This window comes from Ichthyophthirius multifiliis (genome assembly GCF_000220395.1).
Source record: "Ichthyophthirius multifiliis unplaced genomic scaffold scaff_1120509251062, whole genome shotgun sequence".
Classification (NCBI taxonomy): Eukaryota; Ciliophora; class Oligohymenophorea; order Hymenostomatida; genus Ichthyophthirius; species Ichthyophthirius multifiliis.
Window position 1 is genome coordinate 3775 of NW_004087766.1, and position 22324 is coordinate 26098.

Here is a 22324-nt window from a genome sequence, read left to right on the forward strand (position 1 = left end):
ATTAAAAATGTATTTTTTTCATTAATATTAATTGACATACTTTTTTTATAATTGTTTCATAAAAAAATTATAATAGTTAATTTTTAATAATAAATATATATATTATTACAGATTACAATTATTTCATTTATATTTGGAAAATAATATTAATAATATTTATTTGTAAATAAATAAATTATACATATTTTATATAAATAATAAAATAATTATAAACAAAAAAATATATAAATAGTTAATATAGAAAAATAATTAAAATTTAAAATCTTTATTCAAAGATATTTCTTTTTTTAATTATTTTTTTTATAAAATATAATCTTTTTTTTAATAAAAAATAATATTTTTTTTTAATAATAAATAATATTTCTTTTAATATCAAATAATAATATTTTATATTAATAATCGCGTTGCAAATATTTATATTCTTCTGATATAATACTTTTTGATATGAAATATACTATTAGAATATGTTTATATCAATATAAAATATATTAATAGGATAGAAACTCCATGGATATCCTTTTTTAGAGAAATAAACTAATTTAATTTTTTATATGTGTGTAGTAATAAAATATAAATATAAATAGAATATTTATTAGTAAATTAATTTAATCATTTATATATGAATAAATATAAAATACTAATATAAATAAAAAAAATTAATAATAAATATTATTTTTTTCTTAAAGTTTATTAAAAATAAATTATACCATATATATTTCTTTGAATATCTATATATAATTTATTAAATGATAATAAAATTTCTCAATGCATATTTGGAAATAATCCTTATCTAATATCAGGTAAAAATTATTAGAAAGCTAGTAAAACTCTAGTATCTATAGTATTCACTACTTTAATTTTACCTTCATCACATGTTAAAACAATGCCACCAATTCTTTAAAAGAATTAAAATAAATAAATAAAAAGGAAAAAAATTACATATCAGGTATTTCTGCTTCTAAAAGGTGATAATCGTTAATTATAATAACACAGGGGAAATCTAAATTACATTCTTTTCTTACAACTTCTTTAAATTCTTATTCACATTCATTCTTAACTTATCTTGCTAAATTTAAGTCTTTTTTCATTACTTTAAGTTCAACCTTATGTTCCATTAATTTAATCATTGACTTAAAAAAAATGAATATTTTTTAAAAATAAAATAATTCTTACTTAGACTATTAAAGATTTGAAAAACAATTTGTACTTATTAGAATCATCTAAAGTTCTAATTAATTATTCTTTTAATGAGTCTCTTATTTTTTCAATTAAGCTAAAACGCAATTACATTTTAGAAAGTCTATGCTCATTCACTTTAGATGATCTTTCTCTAAATTAATTTTATATACTTAATATCAAATATTTAAAAAATTTTACATGCGTTTTTGAACAGAAAAGTTTTCAAGTTTTCTCTTGTACTCCTCAATTATTTTATCCTTTTCACTATTTACTAAATTGTTTTTTTGAATTTTAAATTGCTCATTTGCAAGTTTTAATATATTTTCAGCTTTTTCTTCCGCTTCTGATTAAATTGCATCAACCATTTTATTAACTCTATCACGAGGATTAAAATCAATCATTTTTTTATTTTTTATTTATTAAAATATTTATTATATTTTTATTTTTCTTTTTGATTAATTACTAATATTTCTAAAATTATTTTTTATATGATTTTATTGCAAATTTATTTATTTTTTTAAAATAAATTATCTTTAAAAATAAATAAATTTAAAATGAATAATTTTTATTTTAAAAAAAAAATCACATAATTATAATAATATTAAATAAATATAGATCCTTAATTATTAATTTGTTCCTTAATATTCATTTTTTTTTTAATTTAAAAGTAAAAATTAAAAAGGCTTTATATAAATAATATTTATATAAATAAATATTTTTTTTAATTTAAAATATTTTTTTTAATAACAATTATTAATTTTAAAATATTGTATTATCATTTATTTTTATTATGACAGACGGAAAGGTAATTAATTATATTTTAAAAAACTAATATAAATAATAAAAAATTAAAGAATTTTATTATCTATAATAATGACTCTTTTAATATAGAAGAAAACTCACAAAAGTTTTTTTTTTTTAATTATGAATTATAATATAAATAAATGAATAATTTATTCATATATAAAAAAGAGATAAAATTGATTTTATAAAAGATTAACCTGAACAATTAAATGAAGAAAGCCAATAAGTATATTAATAAATTTGATATATAAAATAATTATTATTTTTCAGATATAATTAAAAATAATTGAATTAAATCAATAATATTAAAATTAAGAGATTTTGAAAAAGTATTTATTATAATAGAGTAATACATATAAATAAAAAAAATAGATAATAATAAATTCATTTAGAAACTTTAGGAATGATGACAAAATATTAATTGGTTTATACAAAACTAGAAAATAGTTTCACAAAACTATTTAATATAATTAAATTAAAGTAAATTTAAAATTAAATTATTTTTAATGAAAATAATTTAAATAGAAATAACATATCGATAATTTAAGCATTTTAATAAATAAAAGCAATTAGCAAAGCATCTAAAGATAATTAATAAATTTAATAAAATGTACAATTATTTGATTTTAAAAGAAAAATTTATAAAATGAACTGTAATCTAAGCAATATTTTATTTAAAAATATGAGTTTTGCTTTTAGAAACATACTAAAGCATAGTTAATCCAGAATTTTAGATAATAAATTAAATTCAGATATAGAAAAAATAAATAAAGAATATTTTAACATTTAAAATTAAAAAGATGAAGAATTATAAATATTATCAATGTAAATAGAAGAATAAAATAATAATATCAACAATTTAAAAAATAGAGATAACGAAAATCAATAATTAATGAAATAAAGATAAAAGCAAATCCAATAATTTTAAAAAGATATAGAACAAAAAAAATTAAAAGGTAAAAACCTATATGAATCTATAAAATTATTAGAAAAAAGAGTAATATATTTTAAAATATATATATTTTATTTAAAAAAATTATAAATAAAAGTTTAAAGAGTTAGAAAACGAAAATAATTAATTAAAAGAAAAAAATCAAAGCACTGAAAATAATTTGAACTAATTTCTAAATGAAATGAACGAACTTCTAGATTAGCATGAATTAAGCACAAATGTAGGTTCTGAAGAAAATTATTCTTTAAATAATAGTAATAATATATATTAAAATTTCAAAAGTGATATTGATGAAAATTAGCTGAAAATGTTATAATAAAATTTAAAAAATTTAAATCAATAAAAAAATAATGCTAATTAAAATTCTAAATAAATATACAATAATAAAACTTGAATTATATGTTTTTTAAAAAATGCATGCATTATTTTTAAATATATTTTTATTAGTAATTCAATTTTTCAAAATTTGATAATTTAAGAGTTTATTTATTAGTAATCTTTATTTTTATATTTTTATAATAAAAGATAAAGCCAGATATTTTAATATATAGATTACTTTTAAGTATAAATAATATCATCTTGGCTTAGCTATTTATTGTTTTAATTATTTTAAATAACTTTTTTTATTTATTGGATAAAAAAATAATGATTATTTTTACATACAATTAATACAATTTAAAAAATTTGGATTTATCTTTTCTAGGTTATTTATAACTTATTTGAATTACTTAGTTTCAAATAAATTTTAATTTTCTTAATTAATTTTCTAGTTTTTATTATATATAAAAATAAATTTATATATATATATTTATTATTAAAATTAATTTTTTTACATCAATTTTTTCTTTCATTTATTTGTATTTATATTTAGCTCCTTAAATATATTTTATATCATTTATAATTATTTACTTTTCCATTTTAACTAAAGATAAAATATCTTTATATTCTTATCTTAAAACAATATTTAAAATAATTAAATAATAATTTACTTTTAAAAATCATTTTAATTATCCAATTACTAATATTCCTATTCAAGCCTTTAGGTACTTTAATTGAATATATTTTAATAATTAAACATTGATTTATCTTCTATATTAATGTCTTCCTTTTCAATAAATTCTACATTTTATTCAAACTATACTTTTTTCTTTTAAATCTTATTACCTTTTCCGCCATTAGTTAAAGTGTTTTATTAATTATTTTAAGTTAATGATGTATTTTAATTAGAGATAGTTTATTTGTTTACATTATGTGTTTGAAGTATTTGTTATTATTATACAACTAATTATTTATCTTAATATTTTTTTAAATCTTCTAATTATAATTAATTACTTAATTTAAATTATTGATATTCTAACTTTGTCATTTTTTTTTATTTTTCCACTTTTTTTTCTTGCTCCATTAATTAATTTGGAATATTTTAAAAATTATTTATACTCAAATTATTTATGTTATTATTTGCTGCAGATTTTTGCCTGAAGGAAATACTTGAATGAATTCTTATGCTTTTTGAAGGACTATTTATGTTATTTTTTATGGACTTTAAAAAACTCGAAATCTTACTATTTTTTTGTATTATCTATGAATTTTCGTTACTTATGAATGAATTAATTTTATTTTTCAAGATTCTACTTTTATCCGGAGATTTAGAAGAAATATAAGAAAAGTTTTATTAATTTTTTAATAACATCCTATTGTTTTTTGTATAATTAATATTAGTCTATGATATTTATTTTATGCAATTTGAAATTATTGTGAGTATTTTTTTCGCTCTTAAAAATTAAAAAATTAAAAAATAAAATATTAAATAAAAAATTATTAAATTTTATAAAAATTTCTATATAATAAACAATTTTATATTATTAAAAAATAACAAATTCAGTAATTAATATTTAAAAAAATAAAATTAAAATATTTTTATATTATTAAAAAAAATTATTTTTTATAATTATTATTAATTAATTTTTATATTTTTAATATCTAAATTTGTCTTCATTAAAAATATTTAACCTTTTTAAAATCAATATACATATATACATTTCAAATATAATTTAATCAAATAAAATAATAGTTCGTTGATAAATAAAATAAAAAAAACATAAATTTATCAATATATAAAAAAAAGTATAAAAAAATGATAAACAATAAAACTAATTTTTTTAAGAAACAAATTATAAAATAGAGTAATATTTTATGAAATTGAAGCCTTGGATGGAAGGGATAATTAAAAATGGCATTTTTATTGAATTATTCTAAATTAACATAAATACATTAAGAAAAATTAAATTAATGTTCTACCTTATTTTCCTGAAAAGAAGTAGTTTTGGAATACTAAACTATATAATTCGTAATGTAGAGATAAAAATAATTAGAATTTTTTTCATTACAGCTTTAAATAATATAAATATTGACAATAATATATTTATTTAATATAAAATATTGTAAAAAAGATATTTATGAAGATAATAATATTAGCCAATAATACATGCAAAAAAATAAAAGTGGATACTTTAAAATTAATTAAAAGTCAAAAAAAAAAAATATAATAAATAATTAAAGAGTAAAACATTTATAAAATTCATAAATAAGCTTATTTATAAAAAAAAATATTACTAATATAATTAATATAAAACATATTAAAATAAATTCTAATATTTTTTATTTAAAAAAAAGCTACATATTATATTTTTTTAATTTCAAAAAATTAATAATAATAAAAAAATTTCAATATTGAAAATATTAACTAAATAACAAAATATATATTTATAAAAAATTCTATATATGTTTCATTTTTCGACTTTAACATTATCAAGTTTTCTAATAAACTCATCAATAAAATTATCATCATTAACTTCTTATACTTATTCTTAAGGTTTTTCTTCAAAATTAAGTCCATCTAATAATTCGATTAATTTAACTTCGTTATCATAATAATCTTCATCTTCTTCTTCGTCTTATTATTATTTATTCTTCTCTTCTTCTTCTTTTTATTTATTAATTTTTCTTTCTTAACCTTTTTTGAGATTTTCTTCGTTTTCTTATTTTTACAATTCTAATATTTCTTAGGGATTTTTAAGTTTTATATTTATTAATTTTGCGATTTTTCTTTATGGTTTTTTCGGTAATTAAGCCTTTTTCGCTAATTCTTTTTCGGATAATTTTTTTATATTATCCTCATCTTTATAAAGATTAATGTTCTCTCTTAATTTAGGATCTTTCTCAATATCATCCATAAACTCTTCGAAATCATCATTTTTAACTTTTTTTTTATTTTTTTTCGTATTTTCATTTTCATCTTCCTCATCCACCATAATTCCATCCATTTACATTCTTTTTAACTTCCAAATTCTCGGTCCACGCCTTGTAGCTTGCTTATCAAAGGTCTTCTTTACCAAAACAACATCAGGTGCATTTTTAAGTACATCAAGATCTTCAGAATAGTTTATAGTGGTCAAATCATAGCCCGCAACAAAGCTTCCTTCTTTCAAAATTTCTCCCAAATGTGATCTAATAGTAAATTCTTTCCAATCTGAAGTCCTTTAAACAGTAACATGAGCCAATTTATCTAAATAAACATTCTAAATAGAAGAAACATATGAATTATTCATTTTTTCACCATTGCTTTCAATTTTTTCATAATTAATAACCATAAATTAAGTCTAATTATTTTTCAAAGAAATACACGTAATATCATTTTCATAATGAAAATACTTTTCAGCATTCAAATCTATTCTTTTATGTTAATGAGTATCTACAAAATGGAGCATATTAGAAACTTTGGTACAAATACATAAAGGGGAAATACCTCCCAATTCTTTACATAATTTAGGTGGAAAAATACATAAATCGTCCTTACATACCTTCGGTATTTCTAAAGCCCAGACATATTTATTCACGAAAGTATTATTACGGTCATCATGACTAATTAGTTATTTAGAAGCTGTTATTTTTAAAGGAATTACTGATGCTAAGAAGTCTACCATTCGATTAGCTTGCATTTTATTTTTGTAAAAAAAATCTAGACCATCATCTTTTTCTTCTACTTTCAATATTTTATCATGAGCATTATTTTTTAAAATAATTTATTCTAGGAAATAAAAAGTCTTCTTATGTTCTACTTTCTATCTTAATTATACACATGCGCCCCATGTATGGGGTGTGAACTCCTTTTTACAATCATCACATTGACCGTAATGCTCAACAAACTCAGCAATAAAATTCTACTATATAGATGTGTTGTTTAGAACTTCCTTTTATACAGTTAATCTTAATCTTATTCTACGAGAATGGGGTTCAGTATATAAAAAAGCAGAGTCAATTAATTTTAATTTATTTATACCGATAATTTTTTTCAAACATAGGGCTAGCATTTCTTTCGATTCTCGTTCGCAATATACCCAGGGAGGCTTATTGTATCTATGACACATTCTGCAAAAATTTATTATGCCTTATTTGGTTATGCCAGTTGTTATATCTTGTTGAGAAGTCACACATTGGATGCACATGCTTGTTTTAGTCTCGGAAGGGTTAAAGGATATGCCACATATGCAGCATAATATATTTGCTGTTATTCTTTAGTGGGTACTACTCATGAATTAGGAACCATTTGATTAAGCACTGATGTTTAACTTTTCAACTTGCATTTTTCTTTTTTTATATTTTATTAAAAAAGAAATCTAAATTTAACTATTTTTTTTATTATATTTTTTTTATTAAATTAAAAATTATTTTTTTAATTTTAATCTCTTTATAATTTTATTTTTTAATTATTTTAGTTAACATATAATATATTTTGTTTTGTTTTGTAATATTTTAAAAAAAAAATTATACAAATATAAGAAATAATTGCATATTTAATAATTTTGATTAAAACACAATTTTTTGTATTTGTAATTTTTATTAAAATTAAGAAATAGAATAGTTAATATTACAAAATAATAATTTATTTTGTAGTAAAAAAAAATATTTAAACATAGAATTATAAATAGAATAGAATAAAATGGACAAAATTAATTGCACAAAATAAATTAATTTACAATATATGAATATTTGTTGTTGCGAAATAATAATTGCATCTCAAATTAATAAAAATAAACTTTTTAATAAACTAAGAGAACAAAGAAAATTCAATATAAAATAAAATTATAAAAAAATATTTTCAATTTTTTTTAAAATCATTTGAAAACAAAAAACAAAAAAATTAATAAAGTAAAATGAAAATAAAATTCTCAATAAATGAAAATTATTATATAACTAAAAACTCTCCAGCGAATTTCAAAGAACTATAAAATATATTCAAAACCCATTTTGGAATAAAAAACATTAACGAATTTGTTTTTAAATATAAAGAAAAAAAATCAATATATAAAAAACTAGAAACTTAGCAAGACTTCCTATAAATAATAAAATAATCCAAAAATATAAAATATTTGAAAGTATTTGTTAAAAATAATTGTAAAGAAAAATCAATATATAGTAATATGGTAAAATAAAAATTTTAAAAAGAAAATTTCCCTAATGAATCGATAAATGACTCTTTAGTATATTTATTAGAAAATTCTTTAGATTAAATAAAAATTAGATTGTAGCGCAATATTTAGTCCTTTTGAAGAATCAGAGCAAGATTATACGGTAGAAAAAATAAAAAAATAAGAAGATTCTTAAAAAAAGGTTTTTATTTATTAAATAATATAATAAAAGAAAATATATAAAATATTAATTTTTATTTTTAATAATAAAATATAAATATTTATAATAAAATAGATTTTCAAAATTAGAATATTTTCAAATCTAAAATTAACAAAAATGTTGCTATCAATTTAAACAAAAAAATCCTTCTTTATATATAAATTTTAAATAATGGAGACAATAAATGGCCTGAAAACATGTAACTATAATGTATTAGCGATTTTTAGATAAATTCTTTTGTAAAAATTCCTTCTTTGGATGTTGAGGAATAGGTCTTTATTATTTTGCCTTTAGAGTTAGATACTTATGGGTAGTTTTAGAGTTCTTGGAGGCTTTGTTATTAAAATGAGTAAGGAAAAAAGAACTTTTTTGGACCTAAAATTGATGTTAAATTTAACTTTGAATAAAGTTAAGATTTTTACTCAGTTAGCTATTTTATGAATGTTTTTAAATAAATTTTCGATGAAAATGATAATTTAAATATTTTTTAGAAAGATTTTGTTTTTTAAATATTAATTAAAATAACTGTGTTTAGTATATCTAATATTATATATAGAATTATTTAATCTGAAAACAATAGTAATAATTTTAAAAAAAAAATATTTATAAAGAAATATTAATATTCTTCTGATATTTAACAAAATAAATTTATTTTAAATATAATATAATTTGTAAAAAAGTAAATTAAATTTATTAATTTAATAATATAAAAAAATTAATTTAACAAAAATTGTATTTGAATGAGATTTTATTTATATTTTATTTTTATAAAAATAGCAAATATTTGAGCCATAAAAATATATTTTTATAGAATTAAAATCTCTTTTTTTAAGTAAAATTATTAAAATAAATATTTTAAATTTTCTTTAAATTTAAAAATTAATTTTTCAATAATTATGGAATAACAAAGATAGTCTTAATAGGTTAAAGTTTATTTAAATACGAAAATGTATAAATTTTTTCAAATTTAATTATAAAATAAGTATTCTATTTATATAATTTGTATTTTTTTTTTATATAAATTATTATTATTATTTAATTCTAAAATTATAATTATAATTTTTAAAATTATTAAAGGAATATATATATTATTATGTAAATATAATAATTATTTTTATTATTTCTATTTTTAATTTTTCTTTTTTATAAAAAAATATTATTATTTTTAAAATTAAATGGTAATTTTATTTCTCAAATACCAATTTAAATTAAAAATATAAATAAACATAAATTAATTATATTTATAAAAAAATATAATATATTTACGACAACAAAAAAATCTTTGAAAAAAATAAATAAAAAAAATGCAACAAAATTAAGTTAAATGTTTACTTCCAAGCCCTTTTGAAGGCGGATATTCTGATATATTAAGAGATGCTGAATAATTCTAAATAATGTAACCAGTATAATAAAAGAAAGGATTTTTCGACAAATTAGCTGATAACACAATCAAAATAGCATCTAAAGCCGCAGACGCTACAAAGAATTTAATTGATGGAAAAAGACCAGTTATCTGTGTTTTCTGTACCGCCTATTAGGAAATCGATCATAATTAAATGAATTATTACTGTTATTATTGCAAAAATTTAGTTTAAGAATGTAATAATATTTTTTTTTTTATAATATTTTTTTAAAATAAGTGATGCCACCACCGAAAAAAACTATTTATTGCGGAAATTGCAAAGTTAAATAGGATGTTGATTTAGGAAGTACTATATTTTTTATAAACTCCTTTTTATTTATATATTTTTAATTTTTTAGAAAGTCAAAATTATATTTGTATAAAATGCTAATGTATGAATATAATTCCTTTGTTAAAACCAAAGTTTAGTGTGCCTCCTAATCATCCAAATTTAACAAATATTTAATAATAAACATAAGAAAATGCTAAAAATTGATAAAAATTAAAAAAATTATAAGATTTATTATTTATATATAAATTTTATAAAAAAATATATGATTTGATATTAATATTTTTTTTATATTATTGATATATTAAAATATTAAATTTATTATTAATTAAATATTTTTATTTTATAAATAATTTTTAAATTTTATTTTTTATAAAAATATAAAATAATATATAGTTTATTAAAAATAAAAGATGAAAATCAAATAAAATTTTTATAAATAAATAAAAATAATAATAGATTAATTAATTTATATCAAATAAATATTAAAAATATATTACAATTAAAAAATCATGAAAATTAAAAATTAGATATTTAATCTTTATAATATTAAAGTAAACAAAAAAAATGTATAAAAAATTATATAGAATAAATAAGTTAAATGATATGATTTTTCAATTATATAATAAAATTAAATTAATTATAAATTAATATCTTACAATTTATTATCTCTATATTTACCAAAGCACAAATTCGATATACAAGTTGATATTCTAGTAAAACTAGAAAAACAAAATTGCAAACAAAGTATAGATAAAGATGAAAAAAACCAATATTTTTCAAACGATATTCTACAGAAAAAAAAGCAAAATATAGTAAAGATTATAAGATTTTAATATTTTTTATTTTATTCTTCTAAAATAAAAAAAAGAAAAACTTTTAAATTATATTATTAATAGTGCCTTTTGGAAAATATAGAAGACATTCATTTTGGTGTAATTAATAAAGATTTTTGCAACTAAGGGAATTATTTAGTCCCTACTCCAAAATATATAGTCTATATTGAATTGTAATTCTTACAACCGATTTTCTTATTCTAAATTTCTCCATATTTTCCAAATACATATAATATTTTTCTGAATTCAAAAAAGGCAAATTCGCAATTTCCACACATAAAATTAAAAAGAAGACTTATTTGTAGTACTAATTATAATGTTTTTTTAATTATAAATAAAAGTAAAATAAAATAAGTTGATGATTTTTTTTAATTATAAATAATATTTATATATATAATTTTTTTTTATACTAAAAATCAATATAAAATATATTTAATATTCATTCATAATAAATCATCACAGATTACATATAATTGATTTTAAATAATTTCTTTAGGTGCTAAAACTTCATCATCTTTTACTTTTTTAACTTCATTTAAATTATTATTTTCAAATATAAAATAATCGTCATTTTATACGTTATTTTCTCCTTAAAATTATTATTATTCAAATTGTTAATAATTATCATAATTACTATAAGTATTATTTTTATTTTACCAATCAAAAATCTATTCAGTATTAGAATATTCATATTATTATTCTTCCTAATTAAACTAAAGATTCAATCTGTCTTAAAATATATTTTTTGTTTCATTATAAAAATTTTATTATTCATTTTATTGATATACTTAATTTTATTTTTAATTTTAAAATTATTCTTATTATTATTAATTATTGTCGGTATAGTTATTATCAAGTTAAAATTCTATATTATTTTATTCGTTTTTATTTTATAAAATTTCCTTATTGTTATCATTTTTAAATTCATTATTTTATTCCTCTTGTAATTGTAATTTATTAATGTTTTTTTTTTATTATTGATGATTATAATCATTATACCCATAATTAAATTAATAATCTTCTTATTAAGTTTATTAATTATTGTTCTCATTTACTTAAGTATTTTCTTCAAACTATTATTAATTACTTACATTCATTTAATTATTTTCATTAACTTAAGTATTTTAATTATTATATTCATTTTTTTAATTATTTACATCAAAATTAACATTATCATTAATCTATTAATAATTACTTTCATTTAATTATTTATTATTATTAATTTAATTATTTTAATAATTATATTCATTTATTTAATTATTTTCCTAACTTTAATTAACTTAATAATAATTCTTATTTACTTAATTAGTATTTTCATTCAATTAATCGTTTTTTTCATCAATTTAATAACTATTATCTTATACTTAATTATTATTTGCATTTATTTAATTATCCATTTTATTTTCATTAATTTATAAATTATTAGCTGAATTATCAAAAGTTTTATTTTAATTAATATTAAAATCACTTTAATTACTTTTATTATTTTAATTACCTTGTTCTTTCTTATTATTTTAAACTTCTTAAAAATATATATTTTTTTTATTTTAACTATCAAATTTATTCAAATTTTATTCAAAGTCATTATTATTTTAAAAAGTCGATTATTATAGGCTTTTAAATTATTTGTTTTTTGATTCTAATAATTAAAGTTTTATCAACAATTCATAATTTTACTTTTTCATCTAAAAAATTACTCCTTTTAAGTCTTTAATTTATTCTTCGTAATTTTAGGTATCTATTTCAAATTAAGTTTTAGCTTAATTAACTCTATTTTAAAGCTATATATTTTCTGCCTTAAGAAATTTTACTTGGCTTTTAAAAATTTCATTATCTGACTTAATAATTTACTCTTCAATAGATATTTATTAACAATTTGACACTCTCTACATTAATTATGAGTTTAAAAAGCTATATTAAGATATTTATTCATCTTTTTCTTTAACCAAATTTTACAAAAACTAATTTTCGTTAGAGTTTCCATTTTAATTTTCAGATTTTTTTTTCCAATATTGAATTTCTTTGTTTTTATTTATTAAAGAAATTTAAAGATCGTTAATTTAAGTAGCTAAAATGCTTACTTTTTATTCCATTTTTATTAATTTTTCCTCTTCTTCTTGATTAAATTTTAAGGACGATTCTAAAATTTATTTCTATTGTATAATTTCATTTTTTACATATTATTATTATTTTGATTGTTATTAAAAATCTCTATTAGAATTAATCATTTAATATTATTGTTATTATTATTATTATAATTGTTAATAATGCTATTGTTATTATTATAAATGTTATTATTATAGTAATTCTTATTATTTATGCAATTATTATAATTATTATTATTATTATTATTATTATTATTATTATTATATATAATTTTAATATTATACATTTTATTTATTTTATTATATTGGTAATTGATTATATTAATATAAAGCCTTTACTTATACTTAACTATTTTGTTTTTTATCATATGTAGATAATTATATATAATTTTGCATTCTATTAATATGCATTTTATATTTTCTTTTTTTTAATAATAAAAGATTTTATTTAAAAAAATTAAAATAAAATATTGTTAAATAAATATTAACATAGTAAATTATTAATTATAAAATAATATTAAAATGAATTTACACAAATATAAAATTTATATATAAGACATAAATTTAAGTATAAATGATTTATAATTTTTTATTATATTTAAATTTATAATTTTTTATTTATATATATTTTATAATTTTATTTATATTTATTATATAAAATTTTATAAAAATTTCTTTTATGTTTAAGTTTAATAATACTCAATATATATATATAAAAATATAAATTTATTTATTTATAAATAATATCATTAACTTATAATATCTTTTAAATTTTTCCATAAATTATAACTATTTTATTTATGCTTCAATTTTTCAAGATCTTTGTAATAAATACTTAATTTAATTTTAATTTCTTCACTTTCTTATTTTTCCTTTTCTAATAAATATATTTATTTTATTTCTTTTTCTAAAAATGACATCATATCACTTTTTTTTACTTTTTCATTTGTAGTTATATCATTTCTTATCATACTTAAATGATAAATGAAAAAAATACTTAAAGTAATCCCCATAATAATACACAATAAAATCATAAAAATAAACATTGTTTCTTTATAAAATAAATACTTTTTTTAAAATATAAAGATATAAAATAATTTTTTTATATTATTTTTTTACTTTAAAAACTATTTTCCAATCAGCATCTACAATTTAATCTGTCTAAGGTATTCTAAATTTCAAATACATTAACTTTTAATCTTAAACAATTCCTAAAATACACAAAATACCAACAACTCCTCCATAAATAGTGAGAAAAGAGTGAGAAAATATAAAAAGTAGAAAATATTTATAATTTTTTTCTCCAACGCATTATCTAATCCTTTTTATTTTTTAATTAAATATATATTTTTTAATATGAAAAAAAAAACCAAACACAATGATGGTCAAATTTAGAAACGCAAATTTAACAAGTTTTACAATGTTTAGATCTTGCAGGTCTTTATTTTTTTTATTTTTTTTTTTTTTTTATTTATTTTTACTTAATAATTTCACAAGTACTACATTTATTTTATTTTTTAAACATAATATCATCATAATAAGAATAATATTTATTAATATATTCCTTATCATTTTATTTAGTTATTTAACCTGGAGAAGTTTTACATGCTAAATAATAAATATAAAAGCATACTAATGCTAGGATTGTTCCTATATATTTATGTAAATTTGATACTTGACTATTTGGGAAATGTCTATTTAAGCCAACAACCCAATATAGAATAAATCCTCCAATCGCAATTATAATATAAAATATTTAAATAATATGATGATTTGTAAAACAAATATAATTTATAATTCCGTTTGCTATTCTAAATAATAGATTCGGTTTTTATGTATTATTTATATTTCGGCTTTATTTTTAATAAAAAATTTATATTATTTTTATTTGTAGTTACTTATATAATGAGGGAATTAATTTATATAAAAAGCGGTGAGCTTTTCCTAAAATATTTTAAGCATTCGGATCTATACACATTAATAAATACATGCAAGAGCCACAGAATAAAAACTATAAGAATAGTAAAGCAAATATAGATATATCCATAATTACTATTTTTTTAATTTATAAAATTTTAATTAAATTATTACAATATATTTATAATATGTTAAATTTTCAAGATATTAATAAATAAATACTTTTTTTTTAAATACATAAATACATATATAAATCATTACTTTAAATAAATTATTATTTTTAAAATTAAAAAAATGATAGCAAAGTTGTTTTAATTTTTAAATACTATATAATTAATATAAATTAATTAATAAATAAACTAATTTTACAAATAAAAACATATAATTAATTAATTAAATGTTATAAATCTTACACTCATTTATTTTTGATATTATTTGTATACAAATTAAAGTTATTAATATAATTTATTTTATTACTTTTATTTTCATTTTATTTAAAACTATTATTATTATTATTTTTACTTTCATTTTCTTTAAAGCATTTATTTCTTTTATTACTAAAATTCTTTATACCTTCATTGTTTTTTTTATTTTCATCTACATTAATAATTTTAACCCTCTGCTTACTATATGAATTAAAAGACAAATTATTATTAATAGAATCATATTATTTAATATTACTATTACTATTACTACTACCAACTTAAGTATCTGTTGATATATAGACTTTAGAAGAGTTTATTTTTGATAAAACAGTACTTTTTTTTAAATAGTTTTCAATTAAATTTCTTCCTTTGAGACTATCTTCACTCGAGTTTTCACTTGTTCCGTATAAAAAATTATTATAATCTTAAAAAGTTTATTAATCTTCAGAATTTAAAAAAGAAATTTATCTTTCTAATTTTTTCAAATACTCTTATAAAGTTTTATTTTTTTTTCTTTTTCACATATCAACAATTCTAATGTTGTTATTTTTTCTTTTTTCTTTAAAATTTCTTGTTCCTTCTATTTTATTTCAGAATGGAATTATCTCACCTCTTTTTCTTTTAACCTCAAACTGACTTAATGCAATTTCATTAACTAATTTACAGAAGGCCTCATTTCAGAATTTATATTGAGCATATTTTGTATTAATTATTGCAAATCTTCACTATATTTTATTGGTAAACGCTCAAATTATCCATTTTTTATCTTTATAGCCAAAGACAAATGGTTTTTCGCCTAAAAAGGAGGTTTTAAAGCAGCCATTTCATATAAAAGACAGCCAAGACTCCAAATATCGCTTTTTTCATTATACTTAGATTCCTATATTTGCTCAGGAGACATATAATAAGGTGTACCGACGTGAGTTTTTGCAAATTCTGAATTTTCGCTTAAAATTCTACTTAAACCAAAATCACCAAGTTTTATATTATTTTAAGAATCTAAAAAAATATTCGCAGGCTTTAAATCTCTATGTAAAATTTTATTTTTTTAACGATTATGACATTCAGACAATCCAAAAAGAATTTAAGTAAAAATTTTCCATATAACATCTTCACTTATATAATCGTTTTTTTTTTACATTTTTTTAATAAAGTACTTAAATCTCCTCCTTCACAATATTCCATTATTATATATATTTTTGTTTCTTTTTTATCTATAATTCTATTATATTAATTTTTAACATTTTTAAAAAATTTTTTCTGTATATTTTTTTAAATATAATTGATATAAAAATCAATAAAAAATTGATAAATGCATTTTTTTTTTTTTAAAAATTTAAAAATAAAATTAATAACATATAAAATAAAATAAACTATATTAAAAAGTAATATTTATTACGTTTTTTTTTTTTTAGAAATTTACCTATCATAATAACAAACTATATTTGGATGTTTTAATTCCCTTATTATATTTACTTCTAATACTAATTATTGTTTTTCTTGTTCGGTCATTTTTCCGTAATTTATTTCTTTAGAAACGAGTAATTTATTGTCTTGAATACGCTTTATTTTTTATACTATTCCGAAACTACCTTTTCCTATTTGTTATAAAATTTCGTAATTTTCCATTTTATTATAAAAATGATATTCTTTGTTAATATTTTTTTATTCAATTTCTTTTTAAATTTTTTTTTTTAAATTTTTTATTTTAAATGTAAATGAAAATTATTTAAAAATAATATTAATGCATATTAGTTTTAAAATTTTAATTTTATGTTTAACATTTTTAATTCTAAATGCTATTTTTTTTTAATTATTATTAAAATATAATTTTTTATTACTAAATAAATATAAAATATATTTATAAATTAATTATTTTTTTGAAAAAAAAATAAATATTAAATCATTTATATTTATGTTAAATTATAAATTATAAATTAAATAAAAATAAGTAATTTTAATTTTTATTTATAAAATAATGTTTAATTATTAGAAAAAAAATATATATATTATATAAAAAATTAAATATTATATATAATATATAAAAATTATATATATTACATGTTTTATATTTTATAACCTAATTAATTTAAATATTATAAATTTTAAAATATTTTTTTTATAATTATATTAAATTAGTTAATATAATAATTTTTATTTTTCGTATTTTCTTCCTTTTATAATAATTTATTAATCAGAAAATATATTTATTTAGATAAAACAAATTAAATAATAAATAAATTTAATTTAATTTAAACTATTTAATCTTTTGAATATTTATTAAAATAAGTAGATTATTTGTTTTATATAATATAAATTATACACAAAAAATACAGTAAGCGCAATTGATTTAAAATCTTTTTTTTTTAATATTTTTATGTAAATTATTCTTATTATATTTTTAATGTATTGACAACATAATATAGACAAAATGAATTAATAGAGTATTATATAATATTATCATAATATGTTTCTACATTTATTAGTATTATTTAATAGAAATTATTAAAAAATAATACCTAATAAAAGCAATTTATAAAGAAATACATTCAAAAATATTGTTTTATTAAAAATTAGATTTTCTTCGCCATATTTAAATAGTTAAAAAATTTAATTAACATAAAAGTTTGTATGGTAAGATGGACTATTATAAAAAAAAAACTTATAATTAAAAATTTAGTAAATTTAAAAAATAAAGTTATTCTATATCAATATTAATTTATTAATAATAAAAAATATCAATATTTTAAAATAATATAAATGATATATAAGTAATTAATTATATTATTAAATTTGATATATTCTATTGATTTTAAAATCTAAAATTATTTTAAGAAGAAAGTATAAAAAATAATAAAATTAAAAAAAAATTGGAAAAAATAAAATATTTGGTATAATGGTAAAAAAAATTAAAAAAAAAATTGAACACAATATTAATCGATATTTAAATAAAAGGGAGCTCATAAATCATTAATATTCAAAAAAAGATTATCTAAAAAAATAAAATAAAATAGACCACTTCCTAATTGGTATAGATATAAAACATATAATAAAATAAGGTAATTAATTAATATATTTAAGTTAAAATATTTAAAATATTATTTATAGATACAATTCTAAAAGAAGAAACTGGAGAAGAACAAAACTTAAAGTATATTGAACAAAAAAATAAAATCATAATATTTTAATTTTTTTTTAAAAAAAAGTATTTATTTCAAAATATTAATAATTGTTTTTTCATATAAATATTAAAAATTTATTTAAAAAAATCTTAATAAAAATATTTAAAAATAAATGTATATATTAAATTTTTTTTTATATATTTTTTATTAAAAATATATAATATAATTATATGATAATATATATATATATATATATATATATATATATATATATAATATTTTTTATTTAAAATATTTTATATAATTTTCTGTTATTAATAAAGAAATCAAATATTTAATAATTTAAATATTTGTTTAAATTCTTTTTCTACTTCTTTATAATTTTATTTTTCCTATAATAAATAAATAATTTATTAAATTATTATAAAGAATATTACATCTAACCAATCATTAGACGTAAGTAATTCTGTAATCTAATCACTTTTTTCTTCCCCAAAATATTCTTCACCACTAGACATAATAAGTAAATATAATTTGTCTGAAGTTATCTTTCTAACTTTTGGGAATTTATGAACAAGTAAAGATAATATAAATTCTAATAATTCTATTTATATATCCTCACATTATAAATGTAATAAACCAACAATAAGTCCTATAGCTGCCGGAATCTTTAAAAAAAAACAATTAAAATAAAAAATATTTATAAAAAAATAAACTTTAGTTATAGATTTAGTTTCTTTAATTTCCTTTAAAATAACCTTAAAAATCTATTTTCCAAACCCAAATTATTTTGCCCATACTTAAACTAATTATATCTCAAACATATAATCAACAGTTTTAAATAAAGGAGTTACTACTCTTTCCATATTTTCATATTCTTCAAATATTTTAATAATGTTTCCAAATACGAGTTCCAATATTCCCTCTTTTCTACCAAAATCATTGATAAATCTATTCAAAGCTCCTAAAGAATATTTAACTACACTTTCACTTATACCTCCTACACTAACACATAAACCTTTCATCTTTTTTTTTATAAAAAAATATAATAATATAGTTTATAATACCACAAAATGGCTATATTCAGGATATTAAAGTAAAGGGACAATAATATTATAAACACCATGAGGTTAATTCCAGTAATAAATAAAGTCATTTAATTTTAAATTTATTCTTAAGAAAAGTGAGTTAATTCAGCTTTATAACTTCCGTCTCAAAAGTCGAATCCATTCTATCTTCATCTTTCTAAACCAGCATTTTTTATATTTTCCTTATTGAAAATTCCATATAACACCTCTTTATGTTAAAAATAAGGTATTTTCTCATACAAGTTGTCGAAAATATCCTGCATAACACTCCCTGCAACTAGTCTTACTCTATCTATTTTCTCCATTAACTACTACAAAAGTAATTAAATAATTTTTTATATACACTATGATGATAAATTTAATTAATTTCCATCTTTTTTTTATGCCCAAAGCTTTATTATATTTACCATTACAATCATAGAAGCTTCTCTTACAATAGATCCTATATCTCCTCGTTTGTCAGTCGTATAATCATTCATAGTAAGCATACATGTATCGAATATTCTATCAAAAGTTCCTAGTTAATTTATAAGTTTATAATTTGCAAAATTTTGAAAAAACCCTAAACAGCGAATTTTCTAGTATCAGCATCATCTTCATCTTTTGATTTTTATTTACAGTTTTCGCATAAAACATTTATAATTTATGGTAAATTTTCTAATAAAAATTCTTTACTAAAAGCACATAAACCCAAAGTATAGCCTCTTGTTATTGCAACATTTTAATCTGTAGAAGCTTAAGAAATAAATTTTGAGACTAATTATAAATGCTCTTTTTTAGAAACTTAACTATATTAACCACTAAAGATTTTTAAAGATTTTGAAGCACAAATTTATATATTTTCCAAAAAACTTTTAAGACATTCATCTAAAGTATCCTTTAATATATAAAAATATATATATATATATATATATATATATATATATATATATATATATATATATAATTTAAATTTTTTTTTTTTTATTATTTTTATTTTCATATATATGTATTTAATTATTTTTTTTTAAATATCTTATATTATATTTTTTTTTTAGTTACTAGATATCTTTTAGCATGATTTTATTTAATTTCTAATTTAGCTATAGAAATCCCTTCAATAAGTCTACAAACTGCCACCCTCATAAATTCTCCTCCTTTTCCTCTAAAAAGTCTATTTTTTTCAATTATACTTACCACTTCTAATACCTTTGCTAACATTTCTCCTTAAAAAAATTCTTAAACATAATTATTTTTCCTAATTCGTTCATATTATTCTTTAAAAGCCTACATATACTCACCTGCATTAATTAATTTTCTTTCATTTTAAGAAAGAGTTCTTAAAAAAATACTATCTTTCATTTCATCTTTCATATTATGCAATTCGCTTTTTCCACAAGCCCCGACTAAAATTTCTGCAATTCCATAAATTGCGCCATGTCTCACTTCCAATTAATCACTAGTTATATAATTTAATAATCCTGCCAAAACATCATTTATCATAAATTCGGGATCCAAAGGAGTCATTAAACATAAGCAAGCCGCAGCCAATCTCCTAATTTCAATATCTTAGTGTTTCAATTTATTAAAGGCCAAATGTTCTACGAATCCCCTCATGTATTCCTTATAATGTCCCACATAGACTCCTATATTTAAATAAGCATTACTTCTCAAACCCAACGTAAAATAATCTGCTTCTGTAAGAATTTAAATTCCATATGGGAAATTCCCTTATCTTCCCACATGTTCCTAAAAAGCTGCAGCAGCAGCCCTTCTGCAATTAACTTCTCGATCAAAAACACATGTAATAAGCAAATTTTTAGCCAACTCCTCTACATATCCTTCTAAAACATCCGGATCATACGCTCTGGCGAATGCCCAAGTAATATAACACGCACTATCCCTTACATTACTTCCGACATTATAATTTCCTTGATTAACACTAAAGTGCAATGCTTTAAAAAGCACTGGAAAAACCTCACTAAGTCTTTCTGGTAATAAAAGTCCTCTTCTGCATAATTCCCCTAAGCATAAACAACCACCGTGCCAAGCATCTTCGCTTTCGTTAGGTGAAAAAAGCTCCAGGACACTATTTAAAACATCATCTGCCATATTCAAATCTAGTCTAGATGTGATTCTTCCTATTCCTTTTGCACAAGACCATCTTACAACGGTGTATTTATCTCTTAAATTTTCCAATATATAGTCTATTATATTCTCTAAAGCTTCCTAGTCAACATCTTCGAAATATTAATGAGAATTAGTTAATTCTATAGCTTTTTCTTGGCTGCTTTTTTACTTTTATTATTATTATTATTGCATTTAAACGTTAGATTGTAATTTTTTATTCTCTATACCAGTTTTTTTCATGTTTTCAACTAATTTATTATTTCCTCGTCTATAAGCCCATGCCACAGCCCTTGGTCTTAAATAAATTAAGCCTATTCTTTGGGCTAACTTACACTTTAAATGCTTCAAAGCGGGATTTTCTATAATTTTTTTGCCCGAAATAGGATCTCTGGACTATATAAGTTCCAT

The 22324-nt window shown here is 17.2% G+C and overlaps 5 protein-coding genes across 5 annotated transcripts, besides 37 other annotated features; all 5 read right to left on the reverse strand. All coding sequences in view use genetic code 6, as the record gives it.

Moving 5' to 3' along the window:
- Positions 1-187: 187 nt before the first annotated feature.
- Positions 188-231: a microsatellite.
- Positions 193-256: a microsatellite.
- A 36-nt stretch (positions 257-292) lies between these two features.
- Positions 293-399: a microsatellite.
- Positions 295-400: a microsatellite.
- A 222-nt stretch (positions 401-622) lies between these two features.
- Positions 623-670: a microsatellite.
- A 9-nt stretch (positions 671-679) lies between these two features.
- IMG5_136450 (vacuolar ATP synthase subunit, putative) lies at positions 680-1580 on the reverse strand (the record flags this gene model as incomplete). Its single annotated transcript, XM_004065462.1, has 4 exons — positions 680-895; positions 940-1130; positions 1174-1330; positions 1378-1580. The coding sequence occupies 4 exons, from the start codon at positions 1578-1580 to the stop codon at positions 763-765; spliced, it is 684 nt and encodes a 227-aa protein (XP_004065510.1). The 3' UTR covers positions 680-762.
- Positions 1581-1693: 113 nt separating this feature from the next.
- Positions 1694-1747: a microsatellite.
- A 116-nt stretch (positions 1748-1863) lies between these two features.
- Positions 1864-1897: a microsatellite.
- A 2811-nt stretch (positions 1898-4708) lies between these two features.
- Positions 4709-4743: a microsatellite.
- Positions 4711-4743: a microsatellite.
- Positions 4717-4759: a microsatellite.
- A 3-nt stretch (positions 4760-4762) lies between these two features.
- Positions 4763-4795: a microsatellite.
- A 536-nt stretch (positions 4796-5331) lies between these two features.
- Positions 5332-5393: a microsatellite.
- Positions 5394-5721: 328 nt separating this feature from the next.
- IMG5_136460 (hypothetical protein) lies at positions 5722-7578 on the reverse strand (the record flags this gene model as incomplete). The annotated part of the gene is made up of 1 exon (XM_004065463.1): positions 5722-7578. One exon carries the CDS (start codon positions 7576-7578, stop codon positions 5722-5724), a length of 1857 nt encoding a protein of 618 aa, XP_004065511.1.
- Positions 5876-5931: a microsatellite.
- Positions 5879-5945: a microsatellite.
- A 44-nt stretch (positions 7579-7622) lies between the features above and the next one.
- Positions 7623-7650: a microsatellite.
- A 2082-nt stretch (positions 7651-9732) lies between these two features.
- Positions 9733-9770: a microsatellite.
- A 1028-nt stretch (positions 9771-10798) lies between these two features.
- Positions 10799-10841: a microsatellite.
- Positions 10842-12180: 1339 nt separating this feature from the next.
- Positions 12181-12218: a microsatellite.
- A 116-nt stretch (positions 12219-12334) lies between these two features.
- Positions 12335-12438: a microsatellite.
- Positions 12352-12413: a microsatellite.
- A 944-nt stretch (positions 12439-13382) lies between the features above and the next one.
- Positions 13383-13559: a microsatellite.
- A 273-nt stretch (positions 13560-13832) lies between these two features.
- Positions 13833-13906: a microsatellite.
- Positions 13833-13923: a microsatellite.
- Positions 13834-13913: a microsatellite.
- Positions 13848-13906: a microsatellite.
- Positions 13868-13921: a microsatellite.
- A 78-nt stretch (positions 13924-14001) lies between the features above and the next one.
- Positions 14002-15302, reverse strand: IMG5_136470 (hypothetical protein; the record flags this gene model as incomplete). The annotated part of the gene is made up of 3 exons (XM_004065464.1): positions 14002-14322; positions 14375-14576; positions 14626-15302. The coding sequence occupies 3 exons, from the start codon at positions 15300-15302 to the stop codon at positions 14002-14004; spliced, it is 1200 nt and encodes a 399-aa protein (XP_004065512.1).
- Positions 14696-14735: a microsatellite.
- Positions 14700-14734: a microsatellite.
- A 333-nt stretch (positions 15303-15635) lies between the features above and the next one.
- Positions 15636-15720: a microsatellite.
- Positions 15721-16191: 471 nt separating this feature from the next.
- IMG5_136480 (hypothetical protein) lies at positions 16192-17217 on the reverse strand. The gene is made up of 2 exons (XM_004065465.1): positions 17021-17217; positions 16192-16811 (listed from the first exon to the last, which is right to left on the reverse strand). The coding sequence occupies exons 1-2, from the start codon at positions 17025-17027 to the stop codon at positions 16270-16272; spliced, it is 549 nt and encodes a 182-aa protein (XP_004065513.1). The 5' UTR covers positions 17028-17217; the 3' UTR covers positions 16192-16269.
- Positions 17218-17244: 27 nt separating this feature from the next.
- Positions 17245-17299: a microsatellite.
- Positions 17252-17302: a microsatellite.
- Positions 17275-17311: a microsatellite.
- Positions 17312-17591: 280 nt separating this feature from the next.
- Positions 17592-17632: a microsatellite.
- Positions 17596-17653: a microsatellite.
- Positions 17606-17654: a microsatellite.
- Positions 17655-18932: 1278 nt separating this feature from the next.
- Positions 18933-18998: a microsatellite.
- Positions 18999-19045: 47 nt separating this feature from the next.
- Positions 19046-22324, reverse strand: IMG5_136490 (tubulin-specific chaperone d, putative; the record flags this gene model as incomplete). Its single annotated transcript, XM_004065466.1, has 4 exons — positions 19046-19892; positions 20012-20324; positions 20483-20684; positions 20849-22324. The coding sequence occupies 4 exons, from the start codon at positions 22322-22324 to the stop codon at positions 19046-19048; spliced, it is 2838 nt and encodes a 945-aa protein (XP_004065514.1).
- Positions 20690-20752: a microsatellite.